Below are 17,919 nucleotides of genomic sequence, written 5' to 3'. Positions count from 1 at the left end.
CGTGAGCCTGTTAACCTTTCACAGTATAAATGGTCTTGAGCTCCACAGATAACCTGGCATCTAGGCGGGAGAGGCTCCCTCTCCAGTTCCGTGATAGGACCAACTGAAACACATTTCTCAGTTAAAACTGGGCATTTGGGTCTAAAACAAAAACATAACTTTAGGCTAATAGAGAGTGCTCCCTTCCACATCTGCCTGTTGACGACTGAAGCCAGCCACCATCAGTGTATGCGGAGAATGCACATGAATGGACAGGTACACACATTACACTGTGTCACAGGACTTGCCACGCATTTGAATGCAATGCTTTTAGCAAGACTTCTAACTTCTGTTGTATTCTCACTCTCAAGCCAGAGGCGTAGCTTATCAGCATGCCCCAAATCCTCCCATTTCTTATAATTTTCTCTTTTCTGTGTGTGTTTTAAATGAAGAGACATGCTCATTACCCAGGTTCCTTGTGTCTGATGGAGCTTTTTCCTATCTGCTTTTCAGTGTCTCCCTGAGAGGAAATGCAGTCAAAATGCCAGGAGGCAACCTTGCCCCTCTCACCATTCATTCATTCATTCATTCATTCAGGGTGCACTTACGGGGTGTCTACAAAAGACTCTAGTGGTCAATCGGAGACGTTTGTAGTTAAGAACTACTCTCCCCTGGGAGGAGCTGGGAACCATATTTATTTGCTTTTCACAATTCATTACTGCATTATGGTGAACTTGAGAGAAAATATGAGAAATTCACTGGGAGCATGGGAAATCAGAGGCCTTTCTTTTTTCTTCCTGATTTACTGCTTTGAATTACCCTTTTTCTAGACTATTGGTTTGTGTAATCTAAAAAAAGACTGGATAGACATATTTTTAATTTATTATATGGAAAACTTAAAAAAAAAATATGGGGTCTTGAGAGACAGATATTTACATTGTGACCTAGTGCTAGAAATTTCAACAAATGAAGCAAACCCAGCAGAGTATGCATCACAGGCTTAAACTTGGACTTCTCGTATGAGGCTAGGGAGAAGTCTACAGGGTGGCGTATGTTCAGAGAGTAGCGATTTGTTTGTATATTAATTTGAGGGAAATTATAAATAAAAACCATTGTTTCCTATGGCTCATCATGGCATGTAGTAGATTTTAACTAGTTATAGTCATTTCATCTGCTAAATTTAAAATTCCTTTCAGGTATAGATTGTATCGATTGTTTTTGTATTTATCCATCCTTATTACAACACCCACCTAACATACCATGGGCTCTAAAATATTTTATAAAGCCAAAGGGGAGAAAGAAAGAAAATAGTGATGAAAGCAGCGTGAAATAAAACACAACGTACAGAAAACTACTTCGGGGAAGATGGAGCCAGCATACTTTTCCCTATTTCACCCTCTAAGCAGAACTAAAAGCCCTGGATGTTATAAATAAAACAAACTGAAGAGGAATTTGAAGGTGGGGCTGAAAAGGAATTTGAAGGTGGAGAGAAGGCCAAGCAGCTGGGACTGCGGGACCCAAGATATGACAGGTGGCGAGTGCGCTGGGTTTTGTATGTTTGCCTCCCATACCCAAGGCTTACTGCTAAAGAAGCTGGGAGCCCAGAAATGCCAATGGGCGCAGGTGACAAGAGGCCCGACAGAGGCCTGCTCCCTCCAGCCACAGGACTGGGAAAGGCTAGCCTAGGGAGACAGAACCTTTCAACAACCACTGCTCCGCGAAGCAGCCCACCCCCTCATGCCAGCAGAGGTGGAGAGAGGGCCTTGAATTCCAGCCTGGCCAGGTGGCAACAGGATCCCACCCCCAGTAGTGGGGTGCCTGAGAAGGTTATGTGGGGAGCCCAGACTTCCATCTCCTCTTGGCCAAGAGTCCCCCAAGGAGGTGTTGATGAAGACCACACATGGACCCCAAACCTCCACCTCCCACCCATGTAATGAAGTAATGAAGTCATGAAGACGTGCCCCCTCCCCTGCCAAAGCTGTGTCACAGGAAGCAGCTAAAACAGAAAGTGTAATTGAGATCCAGAGTCTCATAATAAACACAGCAAATACACACAGAACCACCGTACCTGTTCCTGAAATATTTTGGCCAAGGGGGCGCAGTCCGTCAGTTTAATGAACCTCACCACGTCAGTCACCGTCCACTCCAACGGGTTGCTCTCCAGAATGAGCCTCTCCTCCTCCTCCTGCTTTATTTCCTACAAGATAAGGGAAGCAGGAGGTTCTTTTATCACTGCATGGTCAGTGGGGTCCTCTCTACAGCTTCTGGGACCATGAGGGGACTCCCCCCCCAACGCCTCTCACAAGGCGCCAGAACAAGCCACAGAGACTGTGGTCTCTAGGGACCTTCTTAGCAACTCATCTGGGCTATGACTTTGCCTCCAATGATTTGTGTGCCTTCAGAGGTAAAATATTTTTCAAAGGTACAGCAATAGCAGTTGTTGAATCCCAAGTTCAGGAAATCTTGGGCCTGCTTAATGACTCCCTGGCTGAAGTGGAGAAAAGAATGATAAAGGGCATCTGCAAATGTACCCAAGAGAGAGAGCTATTCCCCCCATTTATTTTGGGGACAACAACGCCAGTGACCTGTTAGCTGATCCTCTAGCACCTGTGGGTTCAGGGGAGATCCAACAGACTGATTTAGTATTTTATGGCATCACAGAGTATCCTATAAATAAAGGGAAAGTCTAGTGTTCAGTGGGACCTTGAGGACTTCCGTCTGTGCTCCTGAAAGGATCCTTTGTGGTTTAAAGCCCTCCAGGAAAAGGGGTGCCATTACCTCCCTCAGAACTCCAAGCTGATGTTCGCTGAACCACTCGGTCAGGACGTGAAATCACCAAGCCTTTTGCCCATGACTTAGAACTAGGCTGGAGCAGCTGCTAGTGTCTTTAGTATTTTAAACAGGTGTCCCAAAATCCAGGCCATGAACTATAATAAATTTTCTTCAACACTCTGCCCAGACAAGGCAGTTCCAGGGTCTGTGTGCTTTACCTCAGCCATGTCCTTGTCCTGGCCGGCTGCAGGGCCCTTGTCACAGCCCTCAGCGCCGGCGGCGGCCTGCACTCTTCGGCCCCGTCTCGTCCTTTCCACGGGCAGCCGGCGCTCAGGCTCGGAATTGTTCCTTAGGGTGACAGCCCTCCGGGGTCTGGCAGAGGGGACCTCGGCTGAAGAGGTGTCTGTCTGATCGTCCCGCAGCTCAGAGCCGGTTTCCTCGCTCCCGCTGTCATCGTCCAGGGCATCTGCATCTTCTTCTTCACTTTCCTGCAAAGGAGGGAAACTCAGGGAATGGAGTTAGGTGAAAGGAGCCTTCGGGAACACTAGAGGCTGGGCTCTAACCCTAGATTTTTCCTGCCCAGGTGGCCCTGTGAAAACCACCTGGTGAGGCCTCTGAGGACCGACCTGAAGGTCCCAACCAGGGTCCCAGTGGCAGCCCTTCCCCAGCTAGAGCAGCTGCCAATGTTAAATCTGTTCAGCACATAAGGAGGAGGCTTCTGGTATCTCGTGTTTCCACCGTTCAGATCAAACTTGCAGTGGGGCCTTCACTGAGGCCACCAGGGCCTTTCATCTCCTGGAGTGCTGGAACATACCTCCCCCGAGCCTGCCGCGAAGTCCACGGTGGAAGACCTCCGTTTCTTCTGCACAAAAATGGATTTCCGCCGTTTCCTACGCCTAGCTGGTTTAGGGTGTCCACTGTCAACGTTGCTTTCCCCAATTGGGGGCTTAATGATCTTCTTTCTCTTTCCATAATAATAGGCTACAAGGAAAGAGAGGAGAGAATGAAAAGCTTTTTTTTTTTAAAGGTTACACACATGTACATATGTGGACAGAGTACAGAGGCAAGGGGAAGAGAGGGGGAGAAGACTCCTGCGATTCCTCCGTGACCGACCGTATGTGCAGAAGGAAATGGGGATATATATATATATATATAAATGGGAATATATATATATATACACACACACACACACACACACACACACACACACACACATGTATACACATACATATATATGAAAATTCACACTCTGAATAGTATTTCAAGTATGTTCAGGTTCCTAGTTCTGACACACAAGTTAACTATTCCCATCTGGTTGGGGCCCACAGAGCGCCAACTGTGCCTGTGGGTCCTGGTGACACCCTAGCAACTGGCTGGAATGTGGGTTGGTAGAGCAAACTTCCAGGTCACTGTGATGGGGATATAAACACCGGCACAGTGGCTTAGAGATAACAGAGGGGAGATGTAGAAAGAGCAGAAGCCAGGATCAGAGAGACTTCTCAGAGCTGTCAGCAGTGCGGGTGTCTGGGAGCGGCTGATACATAAAGGAGACCAGAACAGAAGCAGGACAGGGCCCAGGGAGGCCAACAAGAGAAGGCAGGGGGCACTAATGTGATGGGAGATACGTGGAAGAGGTGACGGCTGAAAGAGGAAACATCCTGCCGGGAAGAGGTCAAAGCAAAGGCGGTGTGGGCCCTGGTAGCAAACTCTCCCAGCGGAGAAGCAGAGGCAGTCAGGAGCAAAGGAAGAGTGCTCTGCACCCCCAAACTTCTCCACTGAAGAGAGTCTGCAGAAAGTGGCATAAACAGGGGAGAAGCAAGTTGTGACAAGGAGGTTGCCCTGTGTAAAGAAGGGCAATGAGAGACTCATTATAATCCCTCAGTGTCAAAAACCAAGAAGTAATTCTGGTTACAGCCATCACCAGTAACCTGTTTTTCTGTGCCCTTCTTTCAGCCACATCATTTTCATAATCGACCAGTCCACTGACACTCATAACAGCATACACACACTCTTGTCTTTTTGCAGATGCCTACCAATGACACCGTCCTGATTTTAATCAGCCGCCCCTTCCTCAGACCAAGCTAGAAAACAGAACTACCCGCCACAGCAAAGCTTAGAGAATTCTTCTGCAGTGGTTCCTATGAAAAACTATTCAAAAGGTTTGAAAAACCACAAACACCTACATGACCCCGCAGTTCAGGCCCCCGGACCAATGTTCTGTTCATTATTTGTACTCACTGTATTTGGTTTTGGTATGAATGGAGCAATTTTCTGGGCAGTTTTCAGAAACCAGTACAGGACTGAACAAATTTGGACAGCACTCCAGCTTGGCACACACCCGTCTGCAGAAGTCCGCTACCTGGTCAGAAGTTCGTACAATCTTGGCCACGGCCCTGTATGTTTTGCCCCTGTACCTAGAAGGAAGGAAGGAGAAGGGATGGCAAGACTACAGAATTACTCAGACCTATTTTGCAGAGCATATCCCAAAGTACCCCTTTCTTTCCTAACATAAAGGGGGCTCTGTGTGACTTCCATGTCGTTTGTTTTTATCGTTCTTCATGTTCTTACAAAAATATTTTTAAGAAATGCCACAATATATGTAATGAGAGTGCAAAGAGAATCACCACAATAAAGGTTTTCATTTAGCATATTCTCATTGTGGCATATGTAATTCACACCAATTCCAGATGCTTCCGGAATCTAGATACTGCCATTGTGTTGCTCATCAGTTTTGAGGAAAAAAGCTTTCTCCTGCCCAGGAAAAACCATATGCAGTGAGGTCATCAACATAAAAACGAGAAACCAGATCTTCTGGAAAGCAGGTTGGATTCTTGTTTCAAAATTCAGTCCTGCAGGACTCATCCAAATATTTATGGTAAATAATGTCGTAAATAATGCCTGGCTGAAAAGATGAGCATATGGAAATAGGCTTGAATCACTTTCAATAGATTTTTTTTAAAACTATCATTGGTATAAAATAATTATAAACTTTTCAGTTGGCAGCAGATCATGGGTCCTTATTTTTAGTTCACATTCACTAACCTTAGAGTCCACTGAAATGACAACACATCCAAATAGCCTGTTAAGTTACACCCTTGATGTAGACCCCCATTTTCAAATGGAAATCTTGAACAAGAAATTATTTTCCAGAAAAACAGCAGGTAGGGGGAGCTCTGGCAGAGGGCAAGTGTAGTGTTCAGAAAGGTAACCAAAGGGCAGAGGCATGAACTACCGAGAAAGGCGGACGCCGCCCCTAGTGAAGTGAGGATGGGAGCTCTTAGCCAGCCTGCTCTCTCACACTCGGAGGGTCTGGTCCCCAACCATCCATCACAAACTACCACAGGGACATGAGGCAATTGGTGCAAACCGGAGGGTAACATAAGGAGGTCATCACCTTTGCCATTTGTGAATAAAGTATTAAGTTTAAAACCTAGGTCTGGTTCCCTAAGAAAGCGGTGATGGAAATAAAAAGATTAACAAACTGCTCCTGAATTGATTTCCAGTTGTTGTTGTTTTTTTCCTTCTGAAGACTAAATAGTTTTCCCTTACAAATCATTTTTTAAGTATCAACAATAAAAAAATTAAATTCTAACTTGGAAAAACTGGCCTTTATGTCCATTCACGGGTCTTTCCCACCCCTGTTCCCCAACTGCTTTATTTTTCTGTGTCTCAGGAGGCCGAGCTTGACTTTCTGTGTAGTAAGAACTAAAAAGTAATTCTTCATAGACAAGATCATGCCTAAGTCCCACAGCCTTGCAGGACCATTAACTGCCCTAGGACCTCTACCACCCTAGATGTAGAAAGGTGCCCCCTCCCCCAGGAGGGGCTGCCTGACTCACTCTGGGTGCTTCTGGCTACAGCTTCTGCTGTGTTTCATAAACACAGCACAACTCTGTGAGCACAGCACACTGTTAACGTTGGTGGAAATGGAGAATAAAAACATGGTTTGACTCTACATTTTCCCTTGTGTTTTATTTTCCACCACAATTCTGGTGTTTCTGGGGCTCTCTCTTCTAAAGAGCTTAATATCAAGGTTCTTAAAGTCCCTTAAAAACAGTAAAATAACAGAAGGTAAAAAAGCAGAACCGTGAAAATCAGGTCAAAATTCAAACTGTGGAAGTAGGGGCCAAAGACAGGCATTTCTGTTCCCAGACCTCCGATTCCCAAGCAGACACTTCCAGAAACATGAGAGAGCTGTAAAGGGAACAAGCGCCATGGGACATGGAAAAATGATGGTCTTTTCTTTCTCTTTTAAATTTGGATAATTCAGTGGAAGAAAGTGTTTCAGTAAAACCCTTCACAATTAGGAAAAGCCAATCTAAACCCACAAAAATAGAATTATAGTACTGGGTTTTTTTCTTTATCTTTATTGTTGACACTGTTACAGATGTCCCCATTCCCCCTCCCTTTGCCAGCCTCCATCCAGCCTCTCTCTCCCTTCCCTCTGGCCATCACCACCCTGTTGTCTGTGTCCATGGGTTCTGCATATATGTTCTTTGGCTAATCCCGTCACCTTCTTTCACCCAGGCTCCCCCTCCCCTTCCCCTCTGACAGCTGTCAGTCTGTTCCATGTATCTATGCCTCTGTTTCTATTCTGTTTGTCAGTTTATTTTGTTCATTAGATTCCATATATAAATGAGATCATATGGTATTTGTCTTTTTTTGACTGGCTTATTTCACTTAGTATGGTTTAAGAGTAATGGACTCCTCTCCTCTTTCCTGTCCTTCTGGAACGATTCTGTCTAAAAGCCACGGTGGTAGCAGTAAGGGTGGGGGACTGGGCAAGGAAGGTGTGCAGGATGGAGGAGGTCGAGTGGGACTCCAAGTGTCCCTGCTCAGGGTATGACACTGTGAGTGCTGCTGGGACTCTCTTCCCTGAAGGATGTGCTGTGCTGGCTGGAGCAGTGCTGTTGGCCTGGAACCTCCAGATGTTGCCCCTTTGGGTTTGCCCCAGCTGCAAAAGCTGCTTTGCCCTCTCCCTTCCCTGGGGACAACCTTCATGCAACGACTAATTATGGCAGTGGCAAAAAGGCCTGGCCACCTGGGCCCAACTCGAGACAACCATGGAGGGTCATTCTAATGCCACGGCTGCCCAAGGCTACAGTTGGTCCTTCTCTCTACCCAATCCAGTTTCCTTCCTCTCTCTTCCAAAGGTGTCAGTCCCAAGGGTCCTCCTTAATTAAATCCCATCTGGAAGGATCCACACCGAAGGTAGGTGAGGAGAGGAACACGGCAGCAGTCTGCGCAGACCGCTGCGTTCTGAGCAGGGCGAGGAGGACCTGGGGGAACGCCCAGCATGGGTTGGTGTGAAGGTCCGGTACTGAGTGCTGGCCCCCAAGTGGGGAAGAACAAAGTGACAGGAGAGAGACTGGTGCCACGCCAGGGCCTGATCAAACAAACAAATACAGGCTGCCCATTTGTACTGAGGAGACTGGAGCATCAGGCCAACAACTAACTTTCAAATTGATCTGGACAAAGAACAGTCCCCTTTTTATTCTGTACTTGCAATATTTCTATAATTCTGAGATTGTTTTAAAATAAACATTTAAAAAATAATAAAAATAATTTTTGTCATCTTATACAATGATTCAAACTACATTAAGCTTAATATATGTATATTTGCCATTGAATGATTATTTTCAAGTGGTATTAGTACAGGAATCATTTTCAGTTATTATCACAAATGTGGAAGATAAACTGGAACATCTAATTCCAGGCTGAACCAATAATCCGGCTTGTTTTGCAGTAGGTCAACAAATCAGGGCAACTATTCAAACAACTGTGGTTGGTTTTTCAAAGACACAGGAAACAGAGAGGTACTGACCTACCAAGATACACAGGCAAAAGGCAGCTCTAAGATTCTGCCCAATGGTGGGGTTTAATGAGACAACTGTGTTTATGTAATACTGTCATTTCTATTTTCTCGAGGACTCTGCACCATGTGATCATTATACAACCTTCCAAGACAGAATGAATGGACAGGTGTGAGAAGCCCCACCTGACAGACATGCAGATGTGGGAGGGCAGCTGGCACCTTTAGCAGCACTCAAGGCTGGTGCAGGTGGGAAGCTACAGTCCTCATCACCACACCACTCTTTATTTTACTGCCGGTGAAAATAAGAATCTGTTTTGTAGCTTTCCGTACCACAAAGGCTTAAAAGCCCTATCGCAATGACATAATCTTGTGGGCAGGATCTGTGAGGAAAACAGCTCGAAAGCGTGGGGTAATCCCGTTCCCTTTACCCTCTCATTGTGAACCTAGAGAGAAAAAGACTGAGCCATATAATTTACTAAAGGGCCCAGCAAGGCTATTGTAAACACAAAGATAAGGTTTTTAAAGCAAGAATTACAAGTTCTGTGAAAGAGACAAACAAGCTAGTACACAGCAGAAAACACACTGGCATTACAAATAATCTGAGGGGAGGGAGAGAGGGAGGGAGGGAGGGAGGGAGGGAGGGAGGGAGGGAGGGAGGGAGGGAGGGAGGAAGACCATCGGTTTGGAGCGCAGAGGAAGTTGCTGAGACAACACCATGCTTAGACACATATTCTGAAGCAGTTGAGGATGTCAGAGAACATTAGCCAGACAGAGGAGGGGTATTCTCCTGGTTGTCAATGTGGGGTCCCACTCAGAACCCCAGAGTTGATATAAAGGTTATTTTAAGACAAAGACATGAGATTCCACAGATGCAGAAAGAAGCTTTTTCGGAGCTCCCATTATCTGACTAAAAGCAGAAACTTCTGAGAAGTGAAGACTGCTATAAATTCCCTCTTTGAGGCAGCATCTAATCACAGGAGAGACCAAGAGTAAATCTACCATAAATCCCCTCTCCGGAGTTTCATGGCCAAGACAGAAAGAAGACTTGCACCACATAAACAAACATTATCACAATCTTTCTTATCTCCCATTTGATCTCCTAAAAAAATGATTCCTCTTCCCTAAAGAAACCCACCTCTTATTCCCCTAGAGGCCTCTTCTCCACCTTCCCTTCCCCCCCGCTAAGTTAGGTATAACGTAGGTATCGTTCCAAATCCTAACTGTCCCTCTGAGTTACCCAGCACGAAGCACTCCTGCCTGTATACACACTGCACCTGTAAGTAAACTGTGTTTTCTCTTGCTAACCTGTCTTCTGTCAGTTTAATTTGCAAACTCTCAGGTATTGAACATAAGAGGAAAGGTTTCTGCTCCTTGACATCAATAAAGAAGTGTGAGCGGCTTCCAATATCTTTCCACCCACCAAAGTCGGGGCTTATTTCCACGTGTGAGTGCGTACGGCAGGGTGGAGAAAGACGGATGAAGATGGACAATCAGCGCTGGAAAAAATGGTCTCTTCTCCTTCAGTAGAGTTGAGAAAAATTAAAATGGATTCTGAGTCAAAAGAAATACAGAGTAAAAAGACTGACACTGGCTTGACGATCCTCAGAACCATCAGCATGGCCCATGTCAGTGCAGCCTAAGTCATACCCTCCATCATCAGAAGGGCCCACATCAGGACCTTTCCCAAAACCTTAGCAGGGAGGTGAGAGGGGTGTGAGAATGGCTGTCAAACGGAATCCACATCCTTGTTTATTAAAGGAAGAACTGAAAGGAAGAAAGGTGGCAACCGATAAATGCAGAAGTAGGGGAGCGTCACAAGCTGTGAGAAAATCACTCCTCTCATGGGCAACAAGGAGATATGGCTCTGATTTCCCTCCAAACTTCCCTGGTCACAGCATCCGGACCAGGGTCGATTCGCTGCTTCACTCACTGGTTTTCAGTCTCGGGATTCTCAGCTCCTCAGAAATTTCCCTCTTCCTTCTTGATCCCTGCATTTCAAGTCATGAGAACTGTGCAATAAATGGGTGTATGTTTATTTTGGGGAGATCACGTCTAATTCAGAACCTCCTAAACTGGTCTGTGTTGAGCCAGAAACACCATGCCCGCTATCTGATGAATTTAAGCGCACACACAGAAATTCAGTCTTGTCTTCACATACCGGTTCCCCTGCCTGCTTCCTGTAGTGTGTGCGGTAGACATTTTCAGGAGAGTTTGCATAAATCTGAGCAAGGTAAAAATGAACAAACGAAGAAACAAAATCTTTTTCATGAAAAGCCACTCCGTTTGGGAATCCTTGTTCATATAAATCTCCTTAGAACCAAATATTATGTCTTACTGTTCATAAAATGTGGGCGTGAATAAAAGGCCCACAAAAGTGAAATGGATAAAAACACATACAAAATTAGTCACTGCTTATGGAAAACGAGAAACCAAAATATCTTTTCCATAAAGCCAAGAATGACTCACCTAGAGGTAAAGATTTCACTATCTCCTAGCTCCTGCCTGGGTGATAATGAAGTCTAATTCACTCAAAATTATTTAAATACTCTGAATGACTGTAATAAATGACTGGGAAAATCTATTAAGCCTCCAGCTGGCTTTTATAAAGATTATCACAAAAGCCATTCAAAGAAAAGATTTTTTATTCCCTGTCAAGATTTTATAACATGCTGGAAAACATATTTAAATGTCTCTAGGTGCATAAAGTTAGAACTCTTTTTATTTCCACCAAGGTATAACCTAAATTCCTCCTCCTGAAATTCAAAATAACGTAGGTCCATTTAGTACAGTTAAATTCATAGGAAAGAATGAACTTTCTCCTCTAGAACAGCTGAAATGAACTACATCAGAATCCACTTTTCCTTTGGCACTGCAGTCACTGTAGTTTTGCCTTTAATGTATCTTGAAGATGCATAATATGACAGGCCCCTTACATGGTGATCAGATAAAGGTCTGGTTGTTGGATAAACAGAAAAACTAAACATGAGGAGCAGCTGCAAGCAACAGGGTGACGGTGTTAGTTTTCCTTCTATTACAAGTCAAACCTTTCAACGGCATCTCCAGCCTCTCAAGTAAATGAGTCTTTTTACTCTTCAGAAGTAAAACCCATCAGAACCCAGACACTCAGCGGCAGCATCATAAAGCCCCGTGGAGATTCCGACGCCCTTTCTTCCTGAAAACCCTCTTTGTAATGTTATAACTCCGAGACCACAACCAAGACAGCTGAATGCCCTAAACGCAGGTCTCTGAGCTGAGTTCGTTTATTCGTGATGGAAACCACCTCAGCCTTTCTGCTCCGCGGGCAGAAGCGAGCGAGCTCTCCTCTCATTTGCACCAAAGAAACAGCAAAGTTGTCAGGATCTAAAAAGTTGCCATTTTACATCAGGAGAAAAGAGGTGACTCACACGCAGCATGAGAACAGGGGCGCTCCGACTGGCTGTAAACCTGTCATCATTAGCAGCCTCTCTGAGAGGCCACTGTGATCCCCACACAAGAAACCCGTTCACACAGACGTGTTCTCCTCAGGGGCCGTGTAAGATCCTGCTCAGGAACTCCCTGTCACATCTTCTATAACAGGCACCGAGCGCCTTTACAATACGGCAGGGATCGCACGGTGTCTGTTTTGATTACATCAGGCTGGAATGAATGAAGGCTCTGATCGGCGTGGTAACGTGGAAGTGAGTGCAAGCACCGCAAAACGAACGCTCCCTGTCGCTTTGGTGTCTGGGGCGAGTTTCTGGCTTACTTAGGAGCAGGGGAGAGTTTAATGGAGTTTAAGGATGTTTTTACGTCTGCAATTTCCATATTCATTAGGTGTCTTTTGGATGTACTGAATGTTATAGAACATTTTAAAAATAAGAATTAATAAGAGTTTCTGTATAAACACTTGCTCAGGTGTTCTGCCATCGCTGCTATCATGAACTGACCCTTATAGCAAAGTGTTTTACCATTGCTAATGGTTGGCCCCTTAAATAACGTAGAACTATATGGAATATTACACTGGGGGGAAAAACTTGTTTTACTTTTCTCTGGGCTACATGTGAAGCTGATTTACATACTTCTTGGGAAAGAAAGGAAGGATGAGCTATGGTGCCACCTTTCATTGACACGCCACTTCATACAAATAAATATTCTCCTTATTTGCATATATTCCCTTTAAGTTTTGTGACTTGGCAGAGTATCTGTAGACCATAAGTGACTTTTACCGAGTCTAAAATCAGATGTTAAAAAAAGATACTAGAAAATGCTGAGTGGGCAACTGACAAAAATGTTGCAGAACAATGCAGTACGTCAACTCTACTTAGTACCAATGTAAGGTTAACTACAGGGTAAATAATTACTGCTCAAACAAATTATGTAATATTCCTCAGCTATCACTATGAATAGGTAGGTGCTTTCTTTAAACAAGGGCTTATCTACACGCTAGCCATTGAAAAGTGGTTCCCTCTTTCCAACAGCATCATTTCCCAAATGTTACATCTAAACAATATGCTAGTTCACTTATACAAGAAGCTGACCAGTAAGATCTATTCTATTTGACAAACATAACTGAATATTAAAAACCCTCTCAGAATACCAAAGCAATTATTAAACGTAAATGTATCTGGAGAAATGGATCACTTTCTGTCTGCCTCTTAGACGAAGAGCCTGCTATCCAGTGGGTGTGCTCAGCTTCAGAGCTCAAGAAACTTAACATGAGGCAAAAATAGCACCTTTCCGATTAGCCTATTTCTGAATAAAGGAACAAATGAGCAACTACATGTCAGCCTGCAGCCCATTCACCAACACCAAACAGAGGTATTGGTTCCTTTATCTTTTAAAACTGTCAGAGTAAAGAATGTCTGGACCTGGCTTAATTAAACTCTTTACAGTATCAAATATTAAGAGCTGCTAATGAATAATGCATATTGATAAGGGATATCCATCCTTTTAATAAAAATTTCCCCTTTTGATCAAATAATCTACTCGACTTGAATACAGTATGTTTTAATTTTGAATGGTTAGCACAATAAGTATTAGTTGAGCAACTATCTAGTTCACTTTAAGAATTCTAAGGCTCAAGGCAACGCTGTGTCGCAAAATGCCAACAATCTGCGCGCAGTATGCAGAACTGCAGGGCGACGGCCCTTCCTTTTGCTGCCATTTCTCTGGGTTACGTCAAAAAGAAGAACAAGTTTCTGGCCCTGGCCTGGTAGCTCAGTTGGTTAAGAGCATCATCCCGATATGCCAAGTTTTCAGGTACAATCTCTGGTCAGGGCACACGCAAGAAGCAACCAATGAATGCATAAATAAGTGGAACAGCAAATCAATCTTTCTTTCTCTCCTTTCCTTTCTCTCTCTATAAATCAATCAATAAATTTTTTTTTTTTTAAAAAAGAGGAACAACAAGTTTCAAAGGAGCAGACCAAGTATTACAAGAACCCTTATTTCCCAGAATTGAAAACACTTACTTTGCCTTCAGTGTCTCCTCCTGAAAATTCCAGTGTGGATCTTCCACCAGTTGTAATTCCCTCAATACCCTCCCAGGCTTGTAAGCTGCATTGATTATCATGCTAAGAACCTGTTGGGGGAAAAAGAACAGCAATGAACTTCATTTGTAGCCAGTCCTGCTAACACAGGGATGCTTTGAAAACCACCCTGCTGACATAAGAAGCATTTGTTCTATTAGGTGAAGGGCTATGAAGAAGTCGGATAGGACATTCTGCAGGCTCGCTATCAACGGGAGGAAAGGGTAGTAAAATCCAATCCCTCTGCTGACAAGAGGGGATGGCAGACTCTCACTAACATTTCTGGTTGCAGAAAATATGAAGCCTTTCTTCCAATGTGTGTGTTACATGTCGTTGAGGTGTCTCTGACTCCCGGTGACCCTATGAATGAGCGATGTCCTCCATGTCCTGTCTCGGCTCCTGTAGACAATACCTACAGCTTCCAAAGAGCCACTGACTATTATTCTTCAACAGGATCACTCTTCAGAAGGACCAGCTACTGAGAATTTCATTTTGTTCTTAAAAATAAATTTCAAAAGGCATCAATAAGACGGAGACAACAGGTTCATGCCAACACTTCTGGACAGACTTCAGATACCTGTAAGGAGGGTAACAATTATGTGAAACTCACCTGATGCTGCCCCTATTTATGGACAATTCTCTCAGAGACGGCAGTGTTTCAAAGGGAAGTCTGGAATATCCAACGTCAACTGATATCTTATTTTCTCAAATGACCCCTTCACTCCCAAGTCCCAAGTCCAAGAAAATAAGCATGTTGTCACTGCCTATTGTGTGACACCCCCAAAAGGACCAGGCACTTCCTTTCTATAGCCCCAACTGCATGCTCTGGGGAGATGACACATCCTTGTTAATCTTGATGTGCTTCTCAAATGAAAAGAACAAGGAATTTAGATTCCCTTGGAGCCCTTTCCATAAGCAAATCATTAACAATGAACATTTTTAAGTTCTGGCATGTTCATGAGTTGCTGTTATGTGGATAGAGAACTGAAAGAATGTGAAGGTGCACCACAGTGTACACAGGAGCATGAGACCTATGGTTCAGTCTCATGCAATGCCCACTTGTCAGGATCTGCCATGTGCCAGGCTGGGAGCATACACACTAGAATAGGACACAGTACCTGCTGTGCCTGGAGTCTCCCCCAGTCCAGAAGAGGAACAAGTCAGATACTTAGCTCATGCCTCATGTTTCAGAGCAAAACACCACTGAAAGAGTGATAAAAATATCTTACTGAGATGGGACACTGGTATCATTGCCGAAGCACCTACTATGTTTTTGGAGGAGATCAGCACAATATAAATAGGAAGGAAGGAGATGCAGTATGTTATAAGACTTTTCATGTTTCAGTTTTCATGTATGTGATGTGTTCCAGAATGTAACTGGTGTGGTTCGTATCCTGATTTTATTCCAAAAAACAATAAAGCTTTCTCATATTAAAACTGAGGATTTAACCTTAAAACATTTTATACTCAGCAGTCAGCATGGTAACTGTCTGTTCTTTCCTGGAGTAGCATTTTGCTATGTTCCCAGGGTCCTGTGATGCCCCATCAAGAAAGGTGGTTCATTTAAGGCACCAAAAAGCCAGGACAAGGCAGAACAAGCAGATTGGGTGTATTTAAGTTTTCTGTATTCGAATAATCATCTGATTTTACTGTTTGCTGTCAGTACAATTTAGAGACTGAGTTGAAAAATAAATCCAATTAGAACTGGCTGAAATAATGAGCCAAGTGTTTATCAACAGACAATAAAATTTCAACTGATTCTTTTTATTGTGTTTTGCTGAAAAAACCCCAGAGCTACATGTTACTTGCTGCATATCAAAATGTATTTTGTGGCTGTGAAAAGAAAATGCCTTCCAGAGTTCAAGTCAGTCTGGAAACAGGTAGCAATTAAATTGTATAAAGCATACTATATTGAATAATTTCCCCATGACTTTTCCCAATGCCACATCATTTGTCTCCAAACTCAATAGGCTCCCTGTAAAACTTTAGAATTGTGAGCTAAGTAATTCTTGTGTACATGGCATCTTAGTGTATTGTTGTTACGCCCAGGACAGTGACTAAGTTGGCAGCTGTTATCACTACCCAGAGTTAGACTGAATCACTGTACTTGCTAAACATTGCAGTTCATGATGCTCTTGATCAGAATGTGGAGCATGGACCCTGCCTCCCATGAACTAGCAGGACATAATTCATGCTGGAGCAATGCCTCACTCAACCTCTTGGAGAGATCATGAAATGTTTGTTGAGAACATACTTCTACACAGAAGCCCCCATACAGTTATATAGCAGAAAGGCAATAACCTTTGTAAATACACAGATTCCAAATCAAATCCCAGTTCCATCCCTTAGAAGCCTTGAGTCCTTAAGCAGGATGTTTAAGTCTCCTCCTCTGTATAGTGGGGGCACTGCCATTTACCTGGTTCATAACGAAGGGGGTCAGAACGCGCCACCTCAGAATATGCCACTTTGACAATGGATTCTTTTGCAGGAAGGCAAGTGAAAAACAGCAGACACAAGAGGAACCCTCTGCTCTCCCCTTTTCTGCCCAAGAGCAGGGCATAAATTTCCCTTTGTGAAGACATTCGTCTCATCTCTCCCATACCAGAAAGAGAACAACCCTGGTCACAGGAAGAAGAAAGATGGCACAGAGGTGACTCTGCACAAACAAACCTACTAAAAGAGCCCTTATTATATTCCAGTAGTTTCCCCAGCATATTTACCTTCCCGCAATACCACCCCTAGAAGCCCAAACCCCTTTTCCTTTGCCTTATTGCGTCTCCTTAATTTATTGCCTTTTGTTAAAATGGTATGTAAGAATATTTCACTTCCTTTCTGTGAGGCTTGTGTGCATTCAAAATAAACACTTTCTCCAGTTAATCTGTCTTTTGTCATTTTAATTTGCAGGACTCAGCCACTGAATTTAAGAAACTAGAGGGGAAAATTTTTCTTTTCTACAACAGGGATATTATGAGAAATAAAGGTGATAAAAATTTTGCATAACAAAATATTTAAAGGTAACCCTCTTCCTAATATCAATGCAGCCCCCTCAACCCATAAGATAAACTCTCCTATGCTTTTGGTCTCTCTATCCCCATTGGCCCATACTGATACTTGTCTTGCATCTTTGTGAAATAACTTTCTTTAGAAGCTCCTTGACTTTTCTTATTAGTGCTTCTTTCTCAGAACCAAACATCTCACAAAAAATAATTATACTGTCAAATTATTCATCTTCAATTCAATTCTCAACCTACCCAAATCTAGTTTCCTCTCTAGCCACTACACAAAAATGCTTTGGGAAAGGGCACTGATGACCTGACGTTAAATCCAGTGAGTATGTCCGTCTTTCTGGACCTCTGAGCAAGCTGATAGTGCGCTCCACTGCCTGGTCCTGCAACGTCTCTTTGCTCTCTTACCCCTGCTCCATCCAGCACAACAGTTTGTTCAGAAAATGGTCAGTGGGTCAGTATGGGAAAGAGGGAGGAATAATCAGAGGGAGGAAGAGACAAAGGGGAAAAGAGCATGAGTGTTACCAGCAGTGGAAGGAGCAAACACCACAATAGTGTTTGGTGCACAGGAGCTCCTCAGTGAACGTCAGCTTCCTTCTCCCGCTCCTTCCCTTTCATGTAGTGTCGGCACTCAAAATGTTCATCCCTTAAACGACCGGTCCGTGCTGCCAAACAGCAGCACGTAAAATAGAGGTCATTTCCGCTGCCAACCCAGCACATTCCACAGCAACTGTGAGTGTCACACATGAAAAGGTGATGGGCAACGTGAAAAAGGATTCCCAGAGATTCCCCCTGGAAATGACAGGTTTCTCTCTTTGGCTAAAAATAGAGGTTACATACT

General features: G+C 43.9%; 1 protein-coding gene across 4 annotated transcripts in view; it reads right to left on the bottom strand.

Moving 5' to 3' along the window:
• SFMBT2 (Scm like with four mbt domains 2) overlaps positions 1-17,919 on the bottom strand; it is a 203,818-nt gene that overhangs the window by 9,638 nt on the left and 176,261 nt on the right. For all 4 annotated transcript variants that reach the window (XM_016219747.2, XM_087825829.1, XM_016219746.2 and 1 more), the window contains 5 exons: positions 14,017-14,126; positions 4,990-5,165; positions 3,566-3,732; positions 2,970-3,239; positions 2,048-2,176 (listed from right to left, as the gene is read on the bottom strand). In XM_016219747.2, the coding sequence (XP_016075233.2) occupies positions 2,048-2,176; positions 2,970-3,239; positions 3,566-3,732; positions 4,990-5,165; positions 14,017-14,126 (852 nt within the window). The remainder of the gene's footprint in view (positions 1-2,047; positions 2,177-2,969; positions 3,240-3,565; positions 3,733-4,989; positions 5,166-14,016; positions 14,127-17,919) is intronic.

This window comes from Miniopterus natalensis, chromosome 1, assembly GCF_054644295.1.
Source record: "Miniopterus natalensis isolate mMinNat1 chromosome 1, mMinNat1.hap1, whole genome shotgun sequence".
Lineage (NCBI taxonomy): Eukaryota > Metazoa > Chordata > Mammalia > Chiroptera > Miniopteridae > Miniopterus > Miniopterus natalensis.
Note: the sequence above shows the minus strand (reverse complement) of the source record. Positions and strands in the feature narration are given on the sequence as shown.